The sequence below is a fragment of the Pavona decussata genome, unplaced genomic scaffold (assembly GCF_977016875.1).
Source record: "Pavona decussata unplaced genomic scaffold, jaPavDecu1.1 SCAFFOLD_122, whole genome shotgun sequence".
NCBI lineage: Eukaryota > Metazoa > Cnidaria > Anthozoa > Scleractinia > Agariciidae > Pavona > Pavona decussata.
In genome coordinates this window covers 553061-572440 of record NW_028145536.1, presented here as the reverse complement: position 1 = coordinate 572440, position 19380 = coordinate 553061, and the positions used below count along the sequence as shown (strand labels likewise).

Sequence of the window (19380 nt, the reverse complement as noted above, 5' to 3'; positions counted from 1 at the left end):
GAGGCTGATTTTCAAAATAGCGAGAAACTTGACTTTTATTTACCAGAACGTGTAGGTATTAGTCTCACCTGAAACTGTCGCTTTTCCATTATCGGAACTTGAGCATATATCCATCGATCTCCATGGTTTCCTTGTTGACTCCACACTTTTGTTTCAGAATCCTTAATTTTTATGAAAACGTTGAGACACCCGATCTCATTCCCATACATGTGATACCAAAAATGTAGACAAAGCTCTTGAGTCGTCAGAATAAACCAGTCACTCCGTAGTCTGGCTCGATCACCATCCTGCCGGTTAGAAGCTTCAACATACAAGTAACGACCTACAATGAGACATAAAAAAACACGAATCACGAAATTCTGCACACAAAAGAAAAAATTCGTAATGAGTCCATAATGTTTGGAGCTAAAGTTCACCTACCCTGCCCTCCTTTCTCTATATAGCATACAGCGTTTGAACATTTTGTAACGGTTTGAGATGGAATGTATGACATACTAATTGAGCGAAATTCTTTCTTTTTTTTTTTCTTTCTTTAATTAAGTGTTACTTGGTGAAGCTGACTCAATGTGGCCATATGCCACAATTAACATAGAACTCTACTAAGTAGCTGTGGTGTTATCATTATAAAGCTGCACGCTAACCCTGGATTGGAAAAAAAAGTCGACAATCTGTATTCAGAGTTGTTTCTATCAATGGTAATTAATACCTTGTTTTGACAACGTCGTGTGGTCAAATGAAGGCCCTGTGTGTTCTGAAGGTGTTGGACCTGATATACTCATCCACTTAAATTCGCTGTTGACATCATGGCTTAATCCACACAAGCCATCTTGGAAGTCACATGGACCTAATATCGTTTAAGAATGATTATGAACATGAACAACAACGCACAACAATTAAAAATCAATTATAAAGAATCAACAAGCTAAAACAAACTGAGAAACAAGATTGATAGTAAGCGTGTTAATATGAGGGTTTAAGTTTAAATATGGATAAAAAGACATTCTTTAGTTCAACAATGCGTAATAATTTCAATTCCAAAATGTGATATATGTTACAGTGTCTCAATGTACAAATTTAATGGGTCAGTATTGTCAGGAAGCCTTTGCAAATATTTGATTTGGATAGATGCTGTTATTATACGGAAAGCAAAGTGCGTGCATGTTTGCATAACATAGTGCTAACTGGAAAAACATCAACAACAACAAAACAAACAAACAAACAAACAAACAAACAAACAAAAGAGCAAAAGAATTACCGAGGCATGTGCTTGATGTCTTTGTTCCTCCATAACAACAGGTCTGTTTCTTAAACGTTTGATTTTGTTTGTTCGTTCCTTTGTGTACCTTTTTTGCTGTTTTGACCCTTTTGACTCAATTTTGACGGTTTTATGTGGCTGGCCATGAGTTATGACGTAATTTTCACAAAATTTACAGACCTTAACCGAGGCCGTATTTGGCGTGCCATTCTCCCTCAAGAAATTGGTGTCATACCTTTAATGCTTGCTTATAATAGGAACTACTGGCATATAATTGTATTAACAAAAAAAATTGAAGTCTTTATGGTTACCACTATCGTTTTAAGGCGAAGCTTTACTGCCGCAACAGAACTGAATACTTCAAGTACGAAATGACGTTACCTTCAAAAGGGATACGACAAGTTGGGGCCCTCTTCTTTTCGTTACTTCCTGTTTGCTGTAGGCAGGCTAGATTATTAAGTGGACATTCCTTCCTTCCTGAGCAGAACAATCAAGAGTTGTACATGTAAGTAGTTAGATATTTAGGCATATAGGCACACTTTTGAAAATATCACTGAATTCATACCTGATTCAACAATGAACTCAAAAACCTAAAAACCTAAATCCTCGGTTTCTCAAAAAACCTAAATCCTCGTTTTTCAAAAACCTAAATCCTCACTTTCATAAATGACACCAAACTGATCCCCAACTCACAAACAATCATCGATTAAATCCAACCAACTCATCAATCGCTGATTTGAATGATGAAGAAAAAAACCGGTTATAACCGGTTTCGAAAAATTATGTAATCTAATATATATGAACAACCAATTCGATCATAATGATAAAACATATTTTATTCATCCAACATTTGAGAATTACGGAGCCTCAGATGATGGTTACATAATCAACCGAAAAAGATTGGAACCTAGAAAAGGATATTTGTCTGAGAACGGCTATTATATAATTTCTCCGGGACGTAACAATACATGCCCCGCTCATCGATTCGTCTATGAGGCCGTAAATCAGACACATATTCCGTCTAAAATACAGGTAAATCACATTGATTCCAATCGCCAGAACAATTCAATTGAAAATTTGCAATTGGTGACAGCCTCTGAAAATATGAAACATATGCACAAAGCCAGAAGAGCCTTTTTTAACAGCTCATACTCTGAAGAAGAATTACAAACAGTCAATAGATTAATGGAATTTCCACCAATGGAAGACAATGATTGTGAGTTTTCAAGGACAGAAAATAAGATTATCAATAAGATGTTTTACAGAATGTGTAACGATTTGGATGACATTAATTTTCCACTTTACAATGATTAATCATCAATGAATACAAGGGTTGTTTGGCTATATTTTGATTTGACTATGAATGATGTTGTTTTGGGTACTAATTTTGTGTTAAACTCAATTTGTATTACATATAAAGAGATAATTATAGATACTATTATAGAAGAAATGAGTGAGAAAAAAAATTATAGAAAATGTATTGGATTATTCTGATGGTGCAAATACTGTTTTTCATGATGGAAAAACATATTATATCCATCCAATTCATACCAAATATGGATGTTCGAAAGATGGATATATTATTAATAGCAAGAAATTAATTCCACGAAAAGGAAACTTGCAACATAATGGTTATTTATTAGTTTCTGTTAAATCAGATGATAATAAACAAAAAAGAATGCAAGCACATAGATTTGTATATGAATGCTTTCATGGTGTTATCCCAAATGGGATGGTTATTGACCATATTAATGATATTAAAGATGATAATCGAATCAAGAATTTACAAATGATGACACAACAAGAAAATTGTTTGAAATCGGCTAAGAAACGAGATTATGCATTTGCAGCGACTAATCACAAAAATCGGAGATGTGTTAAGGCAATAAATTGTAAAACAAATGAAATTAATTATTATCACAGTATATACAAAACTGGAAAAGAATTGGGAATCAATCCTGGTATTATTAAAATGGTTGCTGAGGGATTAAATATGTGTAAAACAGCAATTTCAAAAATGAATCAACAAGCATACATTTTTGAATATATTGATGAAAATGAGTTGCCATCAGAATCCGTTCCAGTTAAATGGAGAAAACAAACATTTACATGCCCAAATTGCAACAAACAGATGCAAAATGGAAGTAAATATAATCATAAAAAATCATGTAGAAAACCCATTGAATCAAACGATGAATTTACAGAAGATGAGAAGGTATTAATTGATAAAAAATATAATACAATAATCAATAAAATCAAAAATGGTAACTTTCCATACAAAAAACATTTACAAGAACATTTACCAAACATTGAATTTTGGTGAATAATTAATTAATTTATGTCAATATTTGACCTTAGATTTCATGAAAAATAAATGGAATTTAAGGCCGTATGGCTCAACAAATAAATAAGAGAATGTACCCGTCAGATGTACAACGGATATCTGGCATAACTGATGTTGGTAATCGTCAGTTATTAGCTAATTTACCACAAAATTTGAACGCACCTTTTAAAAATAATATGACATATAAGTATAATATGAATAGATCCAATTTAGCCAAGTTAACTAAAGAACAATTAATTGAATTATTAATCGCTAAACAAAAACCGGTTCCAATGCCGAGAACCAAGAAAGTTACTCCAATTCCTTTTCCACGAAAATCTGTCAAACAAATGGTAAAAGATTATGAGAATACAATCATCAAACCACCTGTTCAATTTAGAGATGGACCTCAACCTTTGCCGAGAAACAACATAATTCCACCTCCGATTCAATTTGCTGATACACCAGTCCCGAAGCCAAGGATGAAGAAAATGGCTCCAGTTCTAACACAAAGAACCCAAATCACAGAAGTTGCAAGAGCATTCAAGGGATATACAAAATCTTATGAAGTTGGAATTAAAAATGAAACAGATCCTTTGATTCAAATGAGTTCAACCAGATTAGCTATCGCTCATTTTATGAAACAATTATTAACTCAAATGAAAGGAATTAAATTTATTGAAACTTTGACAATTTATTTTGAACAACAAAAAGGAAACCAAACTGTCTCCAAAATTGGATATTTTAATAGTAAACCAAAAACAATAACTAATGCCAATGATTTTCAAGAATCTTTGGATGTTAATGTTGAACAAATTATGAATGATATTCACAAATGGATTAGTGAAGGTTCAGCTTGGATAATTAAATCAATCAATGGACATTACATCAATATTATCAAATATGAGCCTCTTACTGGAAGTTCTTATATTCAACTCCCAACTGAACTTCAACATCACAAACATGGATTGATAAATCTCAAGAATAAAGACAATGAATGCTTTCGATGGTGTCACGTCCGTCATTTAAATCCACGAAATGACAATCCACAAAGAATCAAAAAAACTGACAAATCATTTGTCAAACAATTGAATTATGATAACATTGAATTCCCTGTTTCAGTCAAACATTATAATAAAATTGAAAATCAAAACAGTATTAACATCAATGTATTTGGTTATGAAAAGGAACAACCTTACCCAATTTATGTTTCAAAAGAAAAGTTTGATGATGTATTGAATTTGCCGTTAATCTCAGATGATGAGAAAAATCATTACTGTCTTATCAAGGATTTTAATCGATTTATGCACCACAAAACCAAATCAGATCATAGAAAACATTTTTGTATGCATTGTTTGCAGTGTTTCTCAAAAGAAGAAATATTATCAAAACACAAAGAAATATGCATGGAAATCAATGGAAAACAAGCTATTAAAATGCCACCAATTGGTTCCAAAATAGAATTCACAAATTATAATAAACAAATGCAAGCGCCATTCGTGATATACGCAGATTTTGAAGCAATCACTGAGCCAATTCATGGTTGTAATCAATCTAACCAACAATCTTTTACTGAAGCTTATCAAAAACACACTGATTGCGGTTATGGTTACAAAGTTGTTTGCTGCTATGATGACAAATATTCCAAACCAATAAAATATTATCGTGGAGAAAAAGCTGTTTACAAATTTATGCAAGCAATGCTTGATGAAGTCAAATATTGCAGACAAACTATCAAATACAAATTCAATAAACCATTAGTTATGTCTCCAGAAGATGAAGACAAATTCCAAAAAGCAACATCTTGTCATTTTTGTGGTAAAAAATACAAGAAAACAGATAAACGTGTCAGAGATCATTGTCATATTAATGGAGAATTCCGTGGCTCAGCCCATAATCAATGTAACAGGGATTTTACAATAACTGACAAAATCCCTGTAATATTTCATAATTTGAAAGGATATGATAGTCATTTTATAATGCAAGAAATTGGTAAAATTATTGAGACCAATACTTATGTGGATAGAAAAGGTGAAACCAGACAACACAAAATTAATGTAATCCCAAATAATATGGAGAAATACATGGCCTTCATGTTGGGTTATAATTTGGTATTTATCGATAGTTTACAGTTTATGAATCAATCATTGGCAAATCTTGCAAAAAATCTACCAGAAGATGCATACAAATATACCAATGAAGTCTTCAAAGGTGAAAAACTGCAATTAATGAAACAAAAAGGAGTTTATCCGTATGATTATATGAGTAATTTTGATAAATTCAATGATACTCAATTACCGAGTCAAAACGATTTTTTCAGTCAAATGAATAATACACATATTACTGATGAAGAATACAGTCATGCACAAAATGTTTGGAATACATTTCAATTGAAAACCATGGGTGAATACCATGATTTATATCTCAAATCTGATGTTTTATTGCTGGCTGATGTATTTGAAAATTTCAGGAAAACATGTTTGGAATATTATAGATTGGATCCATGTCATTATTTTACATCTCCGGGATTATCTTGGGATGCAATGTTGAAAATGACTGAAGTCAATTTGGAGCTTATAACGGATATTGATATGTATCAATTCGTTGAAAAAGGAATGAGAGGCGGAATCAGTTACATTGCCAATAGATACGGTAAAGCAAACAACAAATACATGCAAAATTGGAATTCCAATGAAACAAGTAAATATCTTATGTATTTGGATGCAAATAATCTCTATGGTTGGGCTATGTCACAATATCTTCCAACTGGGAATTTTAAATGGTTGAATAAACAACAAATAAAAAATATTAATTGGAAAACAGTTGACGCAAAAAACAAAACTGGATATTTATTGGAAGTTGATTTGGAATATCCTCATGAATTACATGACCTGCATAATGATTATCCATGTGGCGCTGAACAAATCAAAGTGACACAAGATATGCTGTCAGATTATTGTCAAAGAATTGCAGAAAAATTTGGAATCAAAAGTGGACAAGTCAATAAGTTGATACCAACATTAGCAAACAAAACAAAATATGTGTTACATTATAGAAACTTACAATTGTATCGTGAATTGGGATTGAAATTAACCAAAATCCACCGTGTTCTGTCATTTGACCAATCACCCTGGTTGAAGTCATATATTGATTTTAATACTCGTCAAAGAACTAATGCAAAGAATGCTTTTGAGAAAGATTTCTTCAAACTGATGAATAACTCAGTGTTTGGTAAAACCATGGAGAATATCAGAAAACGGGAAGACATTAAATTGGTGACTAATGAGAAACAATTATCGAAACTGACTTCCAAACCAACATTCATCAATAGCAAAATCTTTCATGAAAACTTGGTTGCAGTCCACAAAATCAAGGAATCATTGACTCTCAATCGACCAGCATACGTTGGTATGTGTATCCTTGATTTGAGTAAAACACTCATGTATGACTTCCATTACAATTTCGTTAAAAACAAATATGGTAACAAAGCCAAATTACCATTCACTGATACTGATAGTTTGACATACGAAATTGAAGCCGAAGATGTGTATCAAGATTTTTGGAATAAAAAAGAAATGTTTGATAACTCGGATTATCCATCAAATCATCAATATTTTGATGCAACAAATAAAAAAATTATTGGAAAATTCAAAGATGAAGCCGCTGGTGTACCCATTACTGAATTTGTGGGATTGAGATCCAAGATGTATTCATACATCAAAGATAACAACAATGGTGGAAAAACAGCCAAAGGAATAAAAAAAAATGTGATCAAAAATGATATAAATCATGATGATTACAAAGATGTTCTGTTTAATGAAAAACAATTATTCCATCAAATGAAGACAATCCGAAGTAACAATCATCAATTGGGTAGTTACACAATCAATAAAGACATCGTTGTCATGTTTTGATGATAAACGATATTTGTATCCTGATGGAATACACTCATTGGCCTATGGTCATTATGCTATCCAATGATAGTATCAACTTGTGATCAAAACATGGTAATAAAATTTGTGATTTCAATATTTTAACAATTATTTGGTTTGTTTTTTGATAAATATTTGATTTCGAAACTTTGACTCATTCTTTGTGATGAGATAGTTAATTTTAATGTTTTTGGTGAATATTTGGTTTCGAAACTTTGACTCATCTTTTGTGATGTGGTATTTGGTTTGTTTTTTGTCAAATATTTGATTTCGAGACTTTGTATCATCTTTTGTGGTTTCAATATTTTTGAAAACATTTTTGTGTAACTATAATATATAATATAATTATACAAAAATGAATTATAAAATGAAAAAACCAAAAGATGTTTCCAAGCAGGTGGAATCATCTCTGTGCCAATTCCTGCATTGCAAAGATGAATGTGAATTTTGTGGATATCATGATGAATCCAAAGTTGAAACACAACAATCAATGCCTGAATGTTGTGGACCACAGAATTTGAGAAACATGGAATGTCAAATAACGTGTGTTGCTTGTGGACAAGTTGTTGGTGAAGAATACAAAACAGAATACATCAATTTTCATGCCAATTTGTTCAAAATATACAAGAAAACAGTGTATAATAGAAAATACCATTTGTCACATACATTAGATCAAATTATTTTGAAAAACAAAGTTGAAATCAGTTGTTCAACCAATTTCAAAATTCATAAAATATTCGTCGAAATAAACAAAATCTTGCCACAAATCAATGGCAAACGAAAGAGAATAATCAGTTTGAAATATCTTTTGCATAGAATATTGCAATTTATGAAAATTGATTCTTCCCAAATTGAGTTGACAAAATCCAAAAAAACAATGAAATTATACAATGTTTATTGGGATAAAATTATGGACATTATTGGCCCCCAAATCATGCACATTATTAATCATACATAAGTGAATATCTGATATTTTTTATCATATTTGTCACCCCATTTATCGACAATCGGCGAATTATCCAAAATGAAATCATCATTTTGAGTAAGCTTGTTTGTCAAATCATCTCTATCAAAATGTCCATTTCTCATTATTTCTTTTATTTCATTTGACTATAAAAAATTGCGATAAAACATTTCGTAAAAACATTATAAAAAGGTTAAAAAACACGACGTTTCGATGTACATTACATCATTATCAAGTGAAATTAAAAATGCAAGATTGCGGCTATAAATACAAAAATGGACAATAGATATTAATTAAAATAGTAGCATTGAAGAATGCTACCGGTTAAACAAAAAGTTTCGCACGTATAGAGTCCGTTTGAGTGTTCAAGCAAGGCTTAAGTTTCTTGATGTACAGCATTTCAAATACCAAACAATCAAATTTGCTCTGACACTTTCTCAAGATGTTAAAATGGCCCTGATTCAATAGGTGTTTGCTCCCGTGAGCTTCAAGAAAATGTTTGCCAATTGCCGAGTTCTTGTGCTCAGCAACGCGTTGAAAAAGGTGTCTGGCTGTATAGCCGACATAATCTGCATCGCACAGATCACATGAGAAATAGTAAACAACGCATTGCTGATTCACAATCGACGGCTTAACTTCCCTAGGCTTAAGATCATGTTCTAATTTCCTACTAACAAAAACTGGCTGCAATATGGGGCCAATCTTATTACTTAATTACTGGAAATTGCTACAACCAACCAGCTTTTCCAGTTCAATGGTCTTTTGTACGAACAGACTGATGGGGTGGCCATGGGCTCCCCTCTTGGTCCTCTGATGGCTAATGTTTTTATGTGTCACCTGGAAGAGAAGCTCTCCCGTGATGGTCTGATGCCTGACCTGTACAAACGTTACGTGGATGATACCCTGGCTAAAATGCCTAGTGGTGACGCTGCCTCTGAGTTTCTCAATACTCCGAATGGTCTCCATCCCAGCATGAAATTTACAATGGAACTCCCTGTCAGTGGTAGGATTCCTTTTATTGGCATTGAAATCATCAAGTGTGGGACTAAACTTGAAACTCAAGTTTACAGGAAACAAACGAACAGTGGCTTACTCTTGCATTACCATAGCCATACCGACAAACGATACAAGGTGTCTTTAGTGAAAACAATGTTACATCGCGCGTACGCTCTATGTTCCACAACAGAAGCTTTCAATTTAGAATGTAACAAATTGCGCTCAATTTTCAGTCGCCTAGATTATCCTAGGGCTCTCATAGATTCCATCATTAGTAATTTTCTTCGTAATGTATCGGAACAGGCAGCGGAAGAGAAGCCTGAAGGCGGTCGTAAGATCAGAATTATCCTTCCTTTTAAGGATCAAGTAGCTGCCAATGCGGTTCGCAGGCAATTTAACGACCTAAGTAATAAGATTGGCCCCATATTGCAGCCAGTTTTTGTTAGTAGGAAATTAGAACATGATCTTAAGCCTAGGGAAGTTAAGCCGTCGATTGTGAATCAGCAATGCGTTGTTTACTATTTCTCATGTGATCTGTGCGATGCAGATTATGTCGGCTATACAGCCAGACACCTTTTTCAGCGCGTTGCTGAGCACAAGAACTCGGTAATTGGCAAACATTTTTTTGAAGCTCACGGGAGCAAACACCTATTGAATCAGGGCCATTTTAACATCTTGAGAAAGTGTCAGAGCAAATTTGATTGTTTGGTATTTGAAATGCTGTACATCAAGAAACTTAAGCCTTGCTTGAACACTCAAACGGACTCTATACGTGCGAAACTTTTTGTTTAACCGGTAGCATTCTTCAATGCTACTATTTTAATTAATATCTATTGTCCATTTTTGTATTTATAGCCGGAATCTTGCATTTTTAATTTCACTTGATAATGATGTAATGTACATCGAAACGTCGTGTTTTTTAACCTTTTTATAATGTTTTTACGAAATGTTTTATCGCAATTTTTTATAGTCAAATGTTTTTCTAAGTCTTTGCTTCTTCTTTTATTTCATTTAATAAGTGTCCGTAAGTTTGAAAAGCATATTGACATTGATAAAACCTTATTTCAATATTTTTATGCTTCATATAAGCTTGAATTACGACAGAAACTGATGATATTGCCAATAATGAAGCTCCACTGGTTGCAATTGATGATGCAATACCACCAGCTGCAAACACAATGGATGAAATATTACCAGCAAACTCCCATTTTTTTTATCTTTTGTATGCACTTTTGTACATCCACATCTTTTTGTGATATGACATGTAATAAGCTTTCAATTCATCAATTTCTTCTTCTGATAATCGATTTGAAATATGATTGAAATCAATTATTAATTTCTTCTTTTGCATATATTATATGGTTATCTTATTTTTGATGCAATAATAGAGACCAGTTATTTGACCCAAAAACATGCATTTTTTCATCCAAGGATATGTTTTTTTCTCATTAATGGTGTACATGTATCCTTTATCACGATGATATTTGTTGTAAAATTGACCATAAGCATCATGTAGTATTCCATGGGATCTGATATATGGTTGCCAACCAAATAATCGATGGAGAATAGCTGTTAAACATCCATCTCCAGGTCCAATTAATCCGATTCCATCATGAATTAACTCTTTGTAAACTTCATCAGGTCAACCTGTGTTGTAATATTTTTTATGCAAATATGTGAATATTACGATACTTTTTATCTTGCATTCCTGTCTGGGCAATATTGGAAGACTCAATTTACGGTGAAAATCTATCATTGATGTTCGAATGTGTTCTTGCAATTCTGACAATTCTTTCATTATACAATTTGATTACAATATTTTTATTTAGTTATTATCAGGTAATTGTATCCTAATATATTCAACAAAATACTTCATTGTCCAATCAGATGGATGATTGTTGAAGTAGCAATAATAGTTTTCAAATGACACATCAAAGAAGAATTCCAATTGATCAAATGATGATGACACCAAATCGGATTTGGAATGATGATATCTGTCATTTCTCCTGATATATGTGTTTGTCGCAATAATCTCTTGCAATGTATTGATTCCTTTAATGTCATCTTTACTCAATAATTTTATCCATGTGTAATTTGTTTTTGGTATTGTACCACTTTTTCTTCCTATTATCATTGCAACTTGATTGTTGAGAAACGTTACAGCTTCCTGAGCTTGTTGAGCTTTAAACTGAGCCAGAGCTTGTTGTATTTGTGTTTCAACATATGGTTTGATGATGTCCTCATTGTTGTTAATTAATTGTTGGAGTGAAATTGCATGATTTGAATTAACTCCATCTTTTATCACCAAATGTCTGTTTTCTGTATCCAAATGACCATCATCATTCAGATGTATTGGTTCTCTAAATTTAAATCCAACTGGTAAATCTTCATGAGTTACTGTGAATTCAATTTTATTTCCATTTTCATCAAGAATATGGTTTCCATTTTCATCTTCAATGTATGGCATTATATTAATAGTGTTGATAAATAAATTTCAAAAGTTCCTGTGACTTCTTGGTTTATAATTGGAGAAGTAAACCCTTGTCTTCTTTTAAAAATACCCATTTGAATTATCATGGGTTTGATTGTTGTATTTGTAGTTACAAAATTTCTCCCAATTTTCATATTAAATTGTATTAAATGGGAAAATAAAGTTTTACTGTTAGCAATGGCGACAAAAGAAACTTGGTAATGATTTTTTGTATTAATTACAATATTTTTTATTTTAACCGGGCCTAATGTTCCAAATTTGTAACCATGAACATTTTCAAAAACTCCATTTTTTATGTTGCCGTTAACAACACTTGAAGTTTCAATATTTGACAACCAACTTTTATTGTCAGCATGATATCTTTCAAAAAAATCAGAGTATAATACTTTCAATTCAAAAGTTCCATTAACAGCAGTTCCTGCTCCAATATTATCCAATATTGACATAGAACTAATACTGACAAATTTCCTTGATTTAGGCAAAGCGAATGTATTGCTTCCACTTATTATGTTTCCAATTCTGTGGTATGTGTCAGTGTTGGTTGTTTCACCTTGTTTTTTCCCATTTATCAAAATTTGTGCATTTGCAACTTGTTGATTGCTTTGGAAAACAATGGAGTATAGATTGAAAAAGTTATCTCCATCAGCAGCGATTTGAAAATTATTTGTTGGATTTGTTCTTTGGAAAACACCACTGGCAATAGTTCCAGTGTATTTCGTTTTGAATAAGTTGGTAAAATAACCCAAATTCATTGCTTCAGAATCATATAACGGATTTATTAAACCAGAAATAATCTTATTATTCATATCCAAATTGACTTTCATCTCCATATCTCCATTTTTATATTCAAACATTACATTGTCCAAGCCGTCATACACTCCTGGATAAACGCTATCTGACCAATCTTTCACCCCATAAACAACCAGATGACATTGTACTGGAGTCGCTGTAGCTGTTCCATGCATCGTCAAATAGATGTAATTTGGAGTTTGTTTGCTGTTGTTATTGAATTGAACCAATAGCTTGCTATAAGCAGTGAAATCACGCTGTACAGCTTTGTGGATGTATGCTTCAGAAGCATCACATGATAATTGAATATTAGTCATTTCTGGTGGGTAGAATTCAAACACAATTGTGTATGTTCCAATAGCAAGAGTATAAATATTGAAACCTATCCTTGATCTGTAATCATTACTTCCACTGTCTTTAATCAATGTGATATCATAAGCTTTTTTATTCTGATGTGGGGATTGATTGAAAGCAGCTATTCCATTCACTGTGATATTATATTCTGAACTGCTTTCATCGGTATCTGTAAGATATTTGAATTCATTTGTTTTATGGCTGCTGACAAGATGACTTTGCTCCAATTTGTCATCAAAATATTTTTTGGTAGTAGCATCATTATCATCAGTTGGTTGAGCCATATCTTTGATTTGTTTATTATTCATATCAAGGTTTCCAGTCATTGCAACACTTCCATCTTTTTTCAAATATACACTCAAATCACTTCCAACAGATGGTATTTTAGCTATTTCTGTATCAACATATGCTTTAGTGGAAGCATCATTGGGATTGGAAGGATTTCCAAGAACGATTATTTTATGACCTCTCATATCTAATTCACCACCAAGAGCATTGGGTGTTAACCTGTTGAGAAAGTTATGATCAACGTAGTGTTTATTAACAGCATCGTTATCATCAGTTGGTTGAGCCATATCTTTGATTTTATGATTGTCCATATCGAGGTCACTATTGGAGACTTTTTGTAAATATTTAGTATCACAGAAACCTAAATTAACGACATCATATGTATTTTGTATATTGGCTCCAAGATTAGTAATTTGTTGATTACCCATATCCAGATTTCCAGTCATTTCAACAGTGCCATCTTTTTTCAAATATGTAGATAAATCAGGTGATGGTATTTTTTTAATCTCATCATCGACATATTTTTTATTCGCCGCTTGATCGTTATTATCGGGTTTTAAAACACTAATATCAAAAAATGTTTTCCGTCCAGTGATATGTTGTTCTGTTGATGTAACCATTATTTCACTTTTAGCTCGTCCACCATGGCCATCAAAGTTTTTCAAATCTGGTATATTAAGATGAATGTTTTCATAAGACTGATGCTCAGTCAATAATCGAACATCATTGGAGCTGCCAGCACCGTCTGGCGTGTCTTGTAGATAAATACTATTGGTATGAACACTACCAGTATTGCTGTAAATTACTGCTTTATCAGCTTGTACATTACCAGGAGCATTATCCAGCAATTGTATTTGGCTCTTTGTGACAACATCATTGAGATCAGCTCCTTGTTTAACATTAACAAGTTTTTTGTTTTGTATATCATAATTGCCATTTTGGGTCAATTTAAACCCTATTCCTTGAGGCCCAGCGGCTCCTTGAAGAGGAACCGTTGTGAAAGAAGACGATGAACTATGTTCGTTGAATATTCCCATTTATATCATTTGGTTATATTGTTCCATAAAAATTCCTGTTAATTCTTTTCATGGGCTTATCAACATATAGAAATGAAAATGGCTCGTTTGTTGCTTTAATGTATTTATCCTTGTCGACTCCCAACTCACGAGATATCAGACTTCTTTCATTGCTGCTAGGAAAGTCATAGACACAGAAATGAGAGCAATTGAGTCGAATATCTTTTGGTGTTTTGTAGAACGATTGGCTCAGATAAATAACAGAGCAGTTTTTGTGTCTGCCACGAATGAAATAATCAATCAATGGTTTCTGGTTTTTTTCACAAATAAAGTCATCAAATATGACTATCTTCTGGGCATCATCATCCTTCAATTCCTCCTCTGGAATTATATCATCATTGCTACAAACAAGGACATTATACCCGACACTATTTGATATATCAGTCAATGTTTGAATCATATCCTTGTATTTTTGTTGCTCCAAATTTTTGGCATATAAATGTATTCTATCATAATACAAAAGTGGTTTCATCAGCATATGGTACAATAAATTTGTCTTTCCAGATCCTGAATTACCACATATTAACATCCGAAACGTGTCACTTGGCGTGTAACCATACAATCTTTTGAAATTAGTGTTTTTATCATGTCTGTCATAATTTGGGATTTCCATGTATATCAATACATTATATAAGTTGAGAAAAGTTAATATAAGTTAATAATATAATGGATCTACATAGATTAAAACAACTATCTGAAGCCAAGATTAAGGCTGGAACAATAACCAAACAAGTTAGAGATACATTGAAGGAGTACAAGCATGATAAACAAGATTTACAACAAGGTTTATCAGAAACTTTCAAACCAATTATTAAAGCTCAAGAGGAAACAAAACAAACAATTGATGAAAAACAAGACAAACTGATTGAACAATTGGAGAAAAACCAAAAAGCGTTGACTTCAGGTTTGGAAGACATTGCTATGTTAACTTATCAACCAGAAACAAAACCACAACCACAATTACCAGAAGCAAAGCTACCAATTGGCTATCAACCAGCAATGTCAAATTTGGATGCTGGTTTTGATGATGATGAGTTCCAAAAATTGATGCAATACGATCGTGCACCTCCGAGTTCTGTTCTCCAAGCTTCTATGCAAGGAGATATTGACATCAAGGATTACGATGCTAATATTGGCAAGATGTTGAAAAAACTTGGAATAAAGAAGGGTCCTTTATCCAAGGGCCAAGGAAAGACCAAGACTAAAGACAAAATTGATAAAATAGATGAAGATATAAAATTATTGCAAAAATACAGAGGGCGCATTAAAATAATCCCAGAAGAAATGAAAACCATCAAAAAAGGTTCTGGTTATACTCAACCAAAGAGAAATGCATACAAAATATCATCTTCTGGGAAATATGGTGGACTGATGATTGATATTCCAAAATTAATGAGACAACTCAGACTTGTGGCAACAAAAGATAAACGCAAAGTTATGGACAAAAAGGTTGATTTCGATACAATCGATTTATTGACCAAGAGATTTAATTCAAAGAAGAAATACAGTGATATTGCCAAAATGGTATTTGATGAATTGAACCAACTCAGTGAGATTCCAATCCATAACTCCAGCAAAAAATTCAAGAAATTGGGCTCTGGTGTTGTTTATTTCAATGATGCTAATGATTTGATTGACAGAATGGAATTGCTTGGTGGATCCATTTTGGCTGGCAATCATGGAGTCAAAGAGGAATTTTTACAAATAGCCCATAAATTGAATCAACTTGGCTTGATAAACAACAAACAACTCATTGATTTATTGCAACAATATACAATCAAATTTTTTTTTTTATTTAATTCAATATTTATCCAGGGGCATCCAATTTAGCAGAGCTAGTTTAAATGGAGCCCTGACACAGCACAAGACAAAACACAAAACATTGAAACAAAAAAAAAAGCAAATAAAAAACTAGACAAATAATTAAGTTATAAATGCAGCATGTACCGCGGGCGTTACAGCTTAAGATGGCACTTTAGTTTGGTTCTAATGGTTCTCGGGATGGTGTTATAAGTTCGAGCACCGTTTATTCTGAAACTCCCCTGATATTTAGCAGTTTTTGCGAAGGGAGGGCGCAACAAGTCACGGAAGAAAGGGCGATACATATTTCATCTGTTAACCGACAAAAAATAGGCCGAAGTCGGCCTGAAGACTTTATTATCAAATTTGATCCACCATTGAAGCTTGACACAACAATGAGACATGAGCTAGCTGTTGATCGAGTTTCAATGACATACTCGTGGCATAATGTCAATGCAGGATACAACAATAATACAATAAAATACAGCCCAGATAATGGTACAAAATGGAAGACAATCACATTTGTTGATGGAATGTATTCATATGATGATCTTGATAATTATATCACTCAATCAATAATTCAAAATGGAGATAAACCATCTTCCAGCAAGGGCATCAATCTATATTTTGTGCTTTCATCATATAGAGTTGTCATTGAGCTGGACAACCAATGGAAGCTTGATATTAGAAACTCTTATTTTGGAGCACTTATTGGATTTGAACCAAAGTTAATTAACCAAACTGAACATGGGACAAAATTGCCAAATATTACCAATGATATTGACGTTTTGAACATTAATTGTGATATAATAACTGATAGCCTCAGTGATGGACGATTCACAAATACACTGATAATGATACCCACTGACAATTTAACAAGGAGTTATCCCTTTACTTTTGAGCCAAAAAGAGCATTATTCAGCCCAGTTTCCAAATCAATTATTTCAGAAATGGGGATAACAGTGACTGACGCTTTGGGTCGGCCAATTGACTTGAATGGCATTGACTGGTTCATGAGCTTGATTCTCAGGTCTAGTTTAATATAATATATCAATATATGGTACGACAAAGTGAATTTAAGCCACGTTTTGACCCAGAATTGGGTCGTTATGCGATGAAACATATCCATGGTGAAGGAATTATAGATGTTTTCAGATCAGTTGGTTCAAAACTTTTCGGGAAAACAGCAAAAGAATTAGCTAAAAAAGGAGCCAAAACTGCAGCTGAAAAAGCAGTCACCAAAACTGGTGAGTTTGCTGGTAATAAAGCAGGTGATAAAATAATTCAATTATTGAGCAAAAAGCAACCTTCCAAAACAAAATCAGTGACAATGAGCCAACCAAAAATGGAGCAGCCACTGACTGATTTTCAAATAGCTGAGAGAGTCAATAGGATGATATCCGGTGGAAAACTCAAAAGAAGGAGAAAATGAAAATAATGTAACATATCTGTATAAATGAAATCATTCAGAAATCCAAAATACATTGAGAGATATGAAGATGTCTTCTTCCAATTGGAGACACCATTGAATACTGGTAATCCAGGAAATAATAGGTCACAAAAGAAAGATGGTTATCGTTTTGTTTTTGACAACACAGGAGAAGTAACACCATTTGATTGGTATAATGCAAGAATATCAGTTGGTTTTAAAGTCCAAACAATGGAAAATGTGAATATAGCAGCTGAAGACCATAATGGTATTGTTAATGGTTCACACAGTCTTATACATGATTTCGATGTAAGATTAAATGGTAAAATGGTATATGATTGTAATGATGCAAATCATTGTGTAGATATTAAGAATCTATTGGAATATAGTCCAGGATATGCTCAATCGACAGCAACAAATGAGTTTTTCTATCTGGATACAAGCCGAAGTGCTGAAGAGAGACCTGTACAAGCTTTGTTCAACAAAGGATTTGCTGCAAGAAAAGCACTTTTGGGTCTATCAGTGGTTGTCAATACAGAAATACCATTGAATCGATACTCATTCTTTGAAGCATTGATGGATGAGTTATTGCCATCAACAAGATTGGAATTAAATTTGCAGATTGAATCTGATACTATTCTAATATGGCAAGCTGGGACTGATTGTCGTGTAATTATTACTAGAATGGAGCTTATTGTACCACGAATCACTTTCAATTCAGAAGGACAATCACTGTATATGAGTCAGTTTTTGAAGCCTCATAAATGGGTTTATTTGCGAGAAAATATTGAGAGAAGTAATTCTTCAACACAAAGAAGTGGCCATTTTCAGATAACAAGTGGGATTTCAAAGCCAAGACATGTGTTTGTTTTCATTATCAATGATGCAAATCTTGCTGCACAAACAGTAAATCCATTTTTGTACAATACATTTAGTGTATCAACAGATCCCAGAACATTGCTAAATTGTCATTTATCTGTGGCTAATGGCAATGAATATCCTGATGTACATTACACTCCAGAGGCTGATTTGACTCGAGTTTACAGAGATGTCCTCAAATATGTGCATGCAAATAATGAATACAGTCAGGGGACTTTGTTGAATATCAATAACTTCAAAACACTATTCCCATTCTTGTATTTCGATTTAACAAAACAAAAAATGGATATCAAAGATGGTACCACAAAGCTGACATTCCACTATGAATTATCTGGCACAACTGCAACTGCATATTCAGTTTATGCATTGACATTATATGAACAAGACGCTGAGCTCATTCAAAAAGATGGCAAACTATTGTTTCGATAAATGGAATAAATTTTTAATGTAACGTTAGTTATATAAAAGATATGACAACTTATCATTCACATGGAGTAAACCTATCAATTGGGCAAAAAGATAAACTAGCAAAAGCATTAAAAAACAACTCAGCAATAACAATAAGATTATCAAATTCTGAATTAACTGGACCGGATCAGCTGATGTTAACCAATACACAAATAAATAGGTTGAAAAAGGCAATACAAAACAAAACTGGAGCAGATATTAAAATAAGCAAAACACAGATACGAAAAGCTGTACAACAAGGAGGCAGTCTTTGGACATCATTATTCAAAATTGGCACAAGATTGCTACCAATGGCAACGAAAGCAGTTGGACCACTAGCTACTGGAGCACTTTCTG

The 19380-nt window shown here is 33.0% G+C and overlaps 1 protein-coding gene across 2 annotated transcripts in view; it reads right to left on the bottom strand.

Moving 5' to 3' along the window:
• Positions 1–19380, bottom strand: part of LOC146469524 (uncharacterized) — a 58070-nt gene that overhangs the window by 26241 nt on the left and 12449 nt on the right. For both annotated transcript variants that reach the window (XM_085123149.1, XM_085123150.1), the window contains exons 11-13: positions 1637–1732; positions 707–844; positions 69–322 (exon numbers count right to left, since the gene is read on the bottom strand). In XM_085123149.1, the coding sequence (XP_084979275.1) occupies positions 69–322; positions 707–844; positions 1637–1732 (488 nt within the window). The remainder of the gene's footprint in view (positions 1–68; positions 323–706; positions 845–1636; positions 1733–19380) is intronic.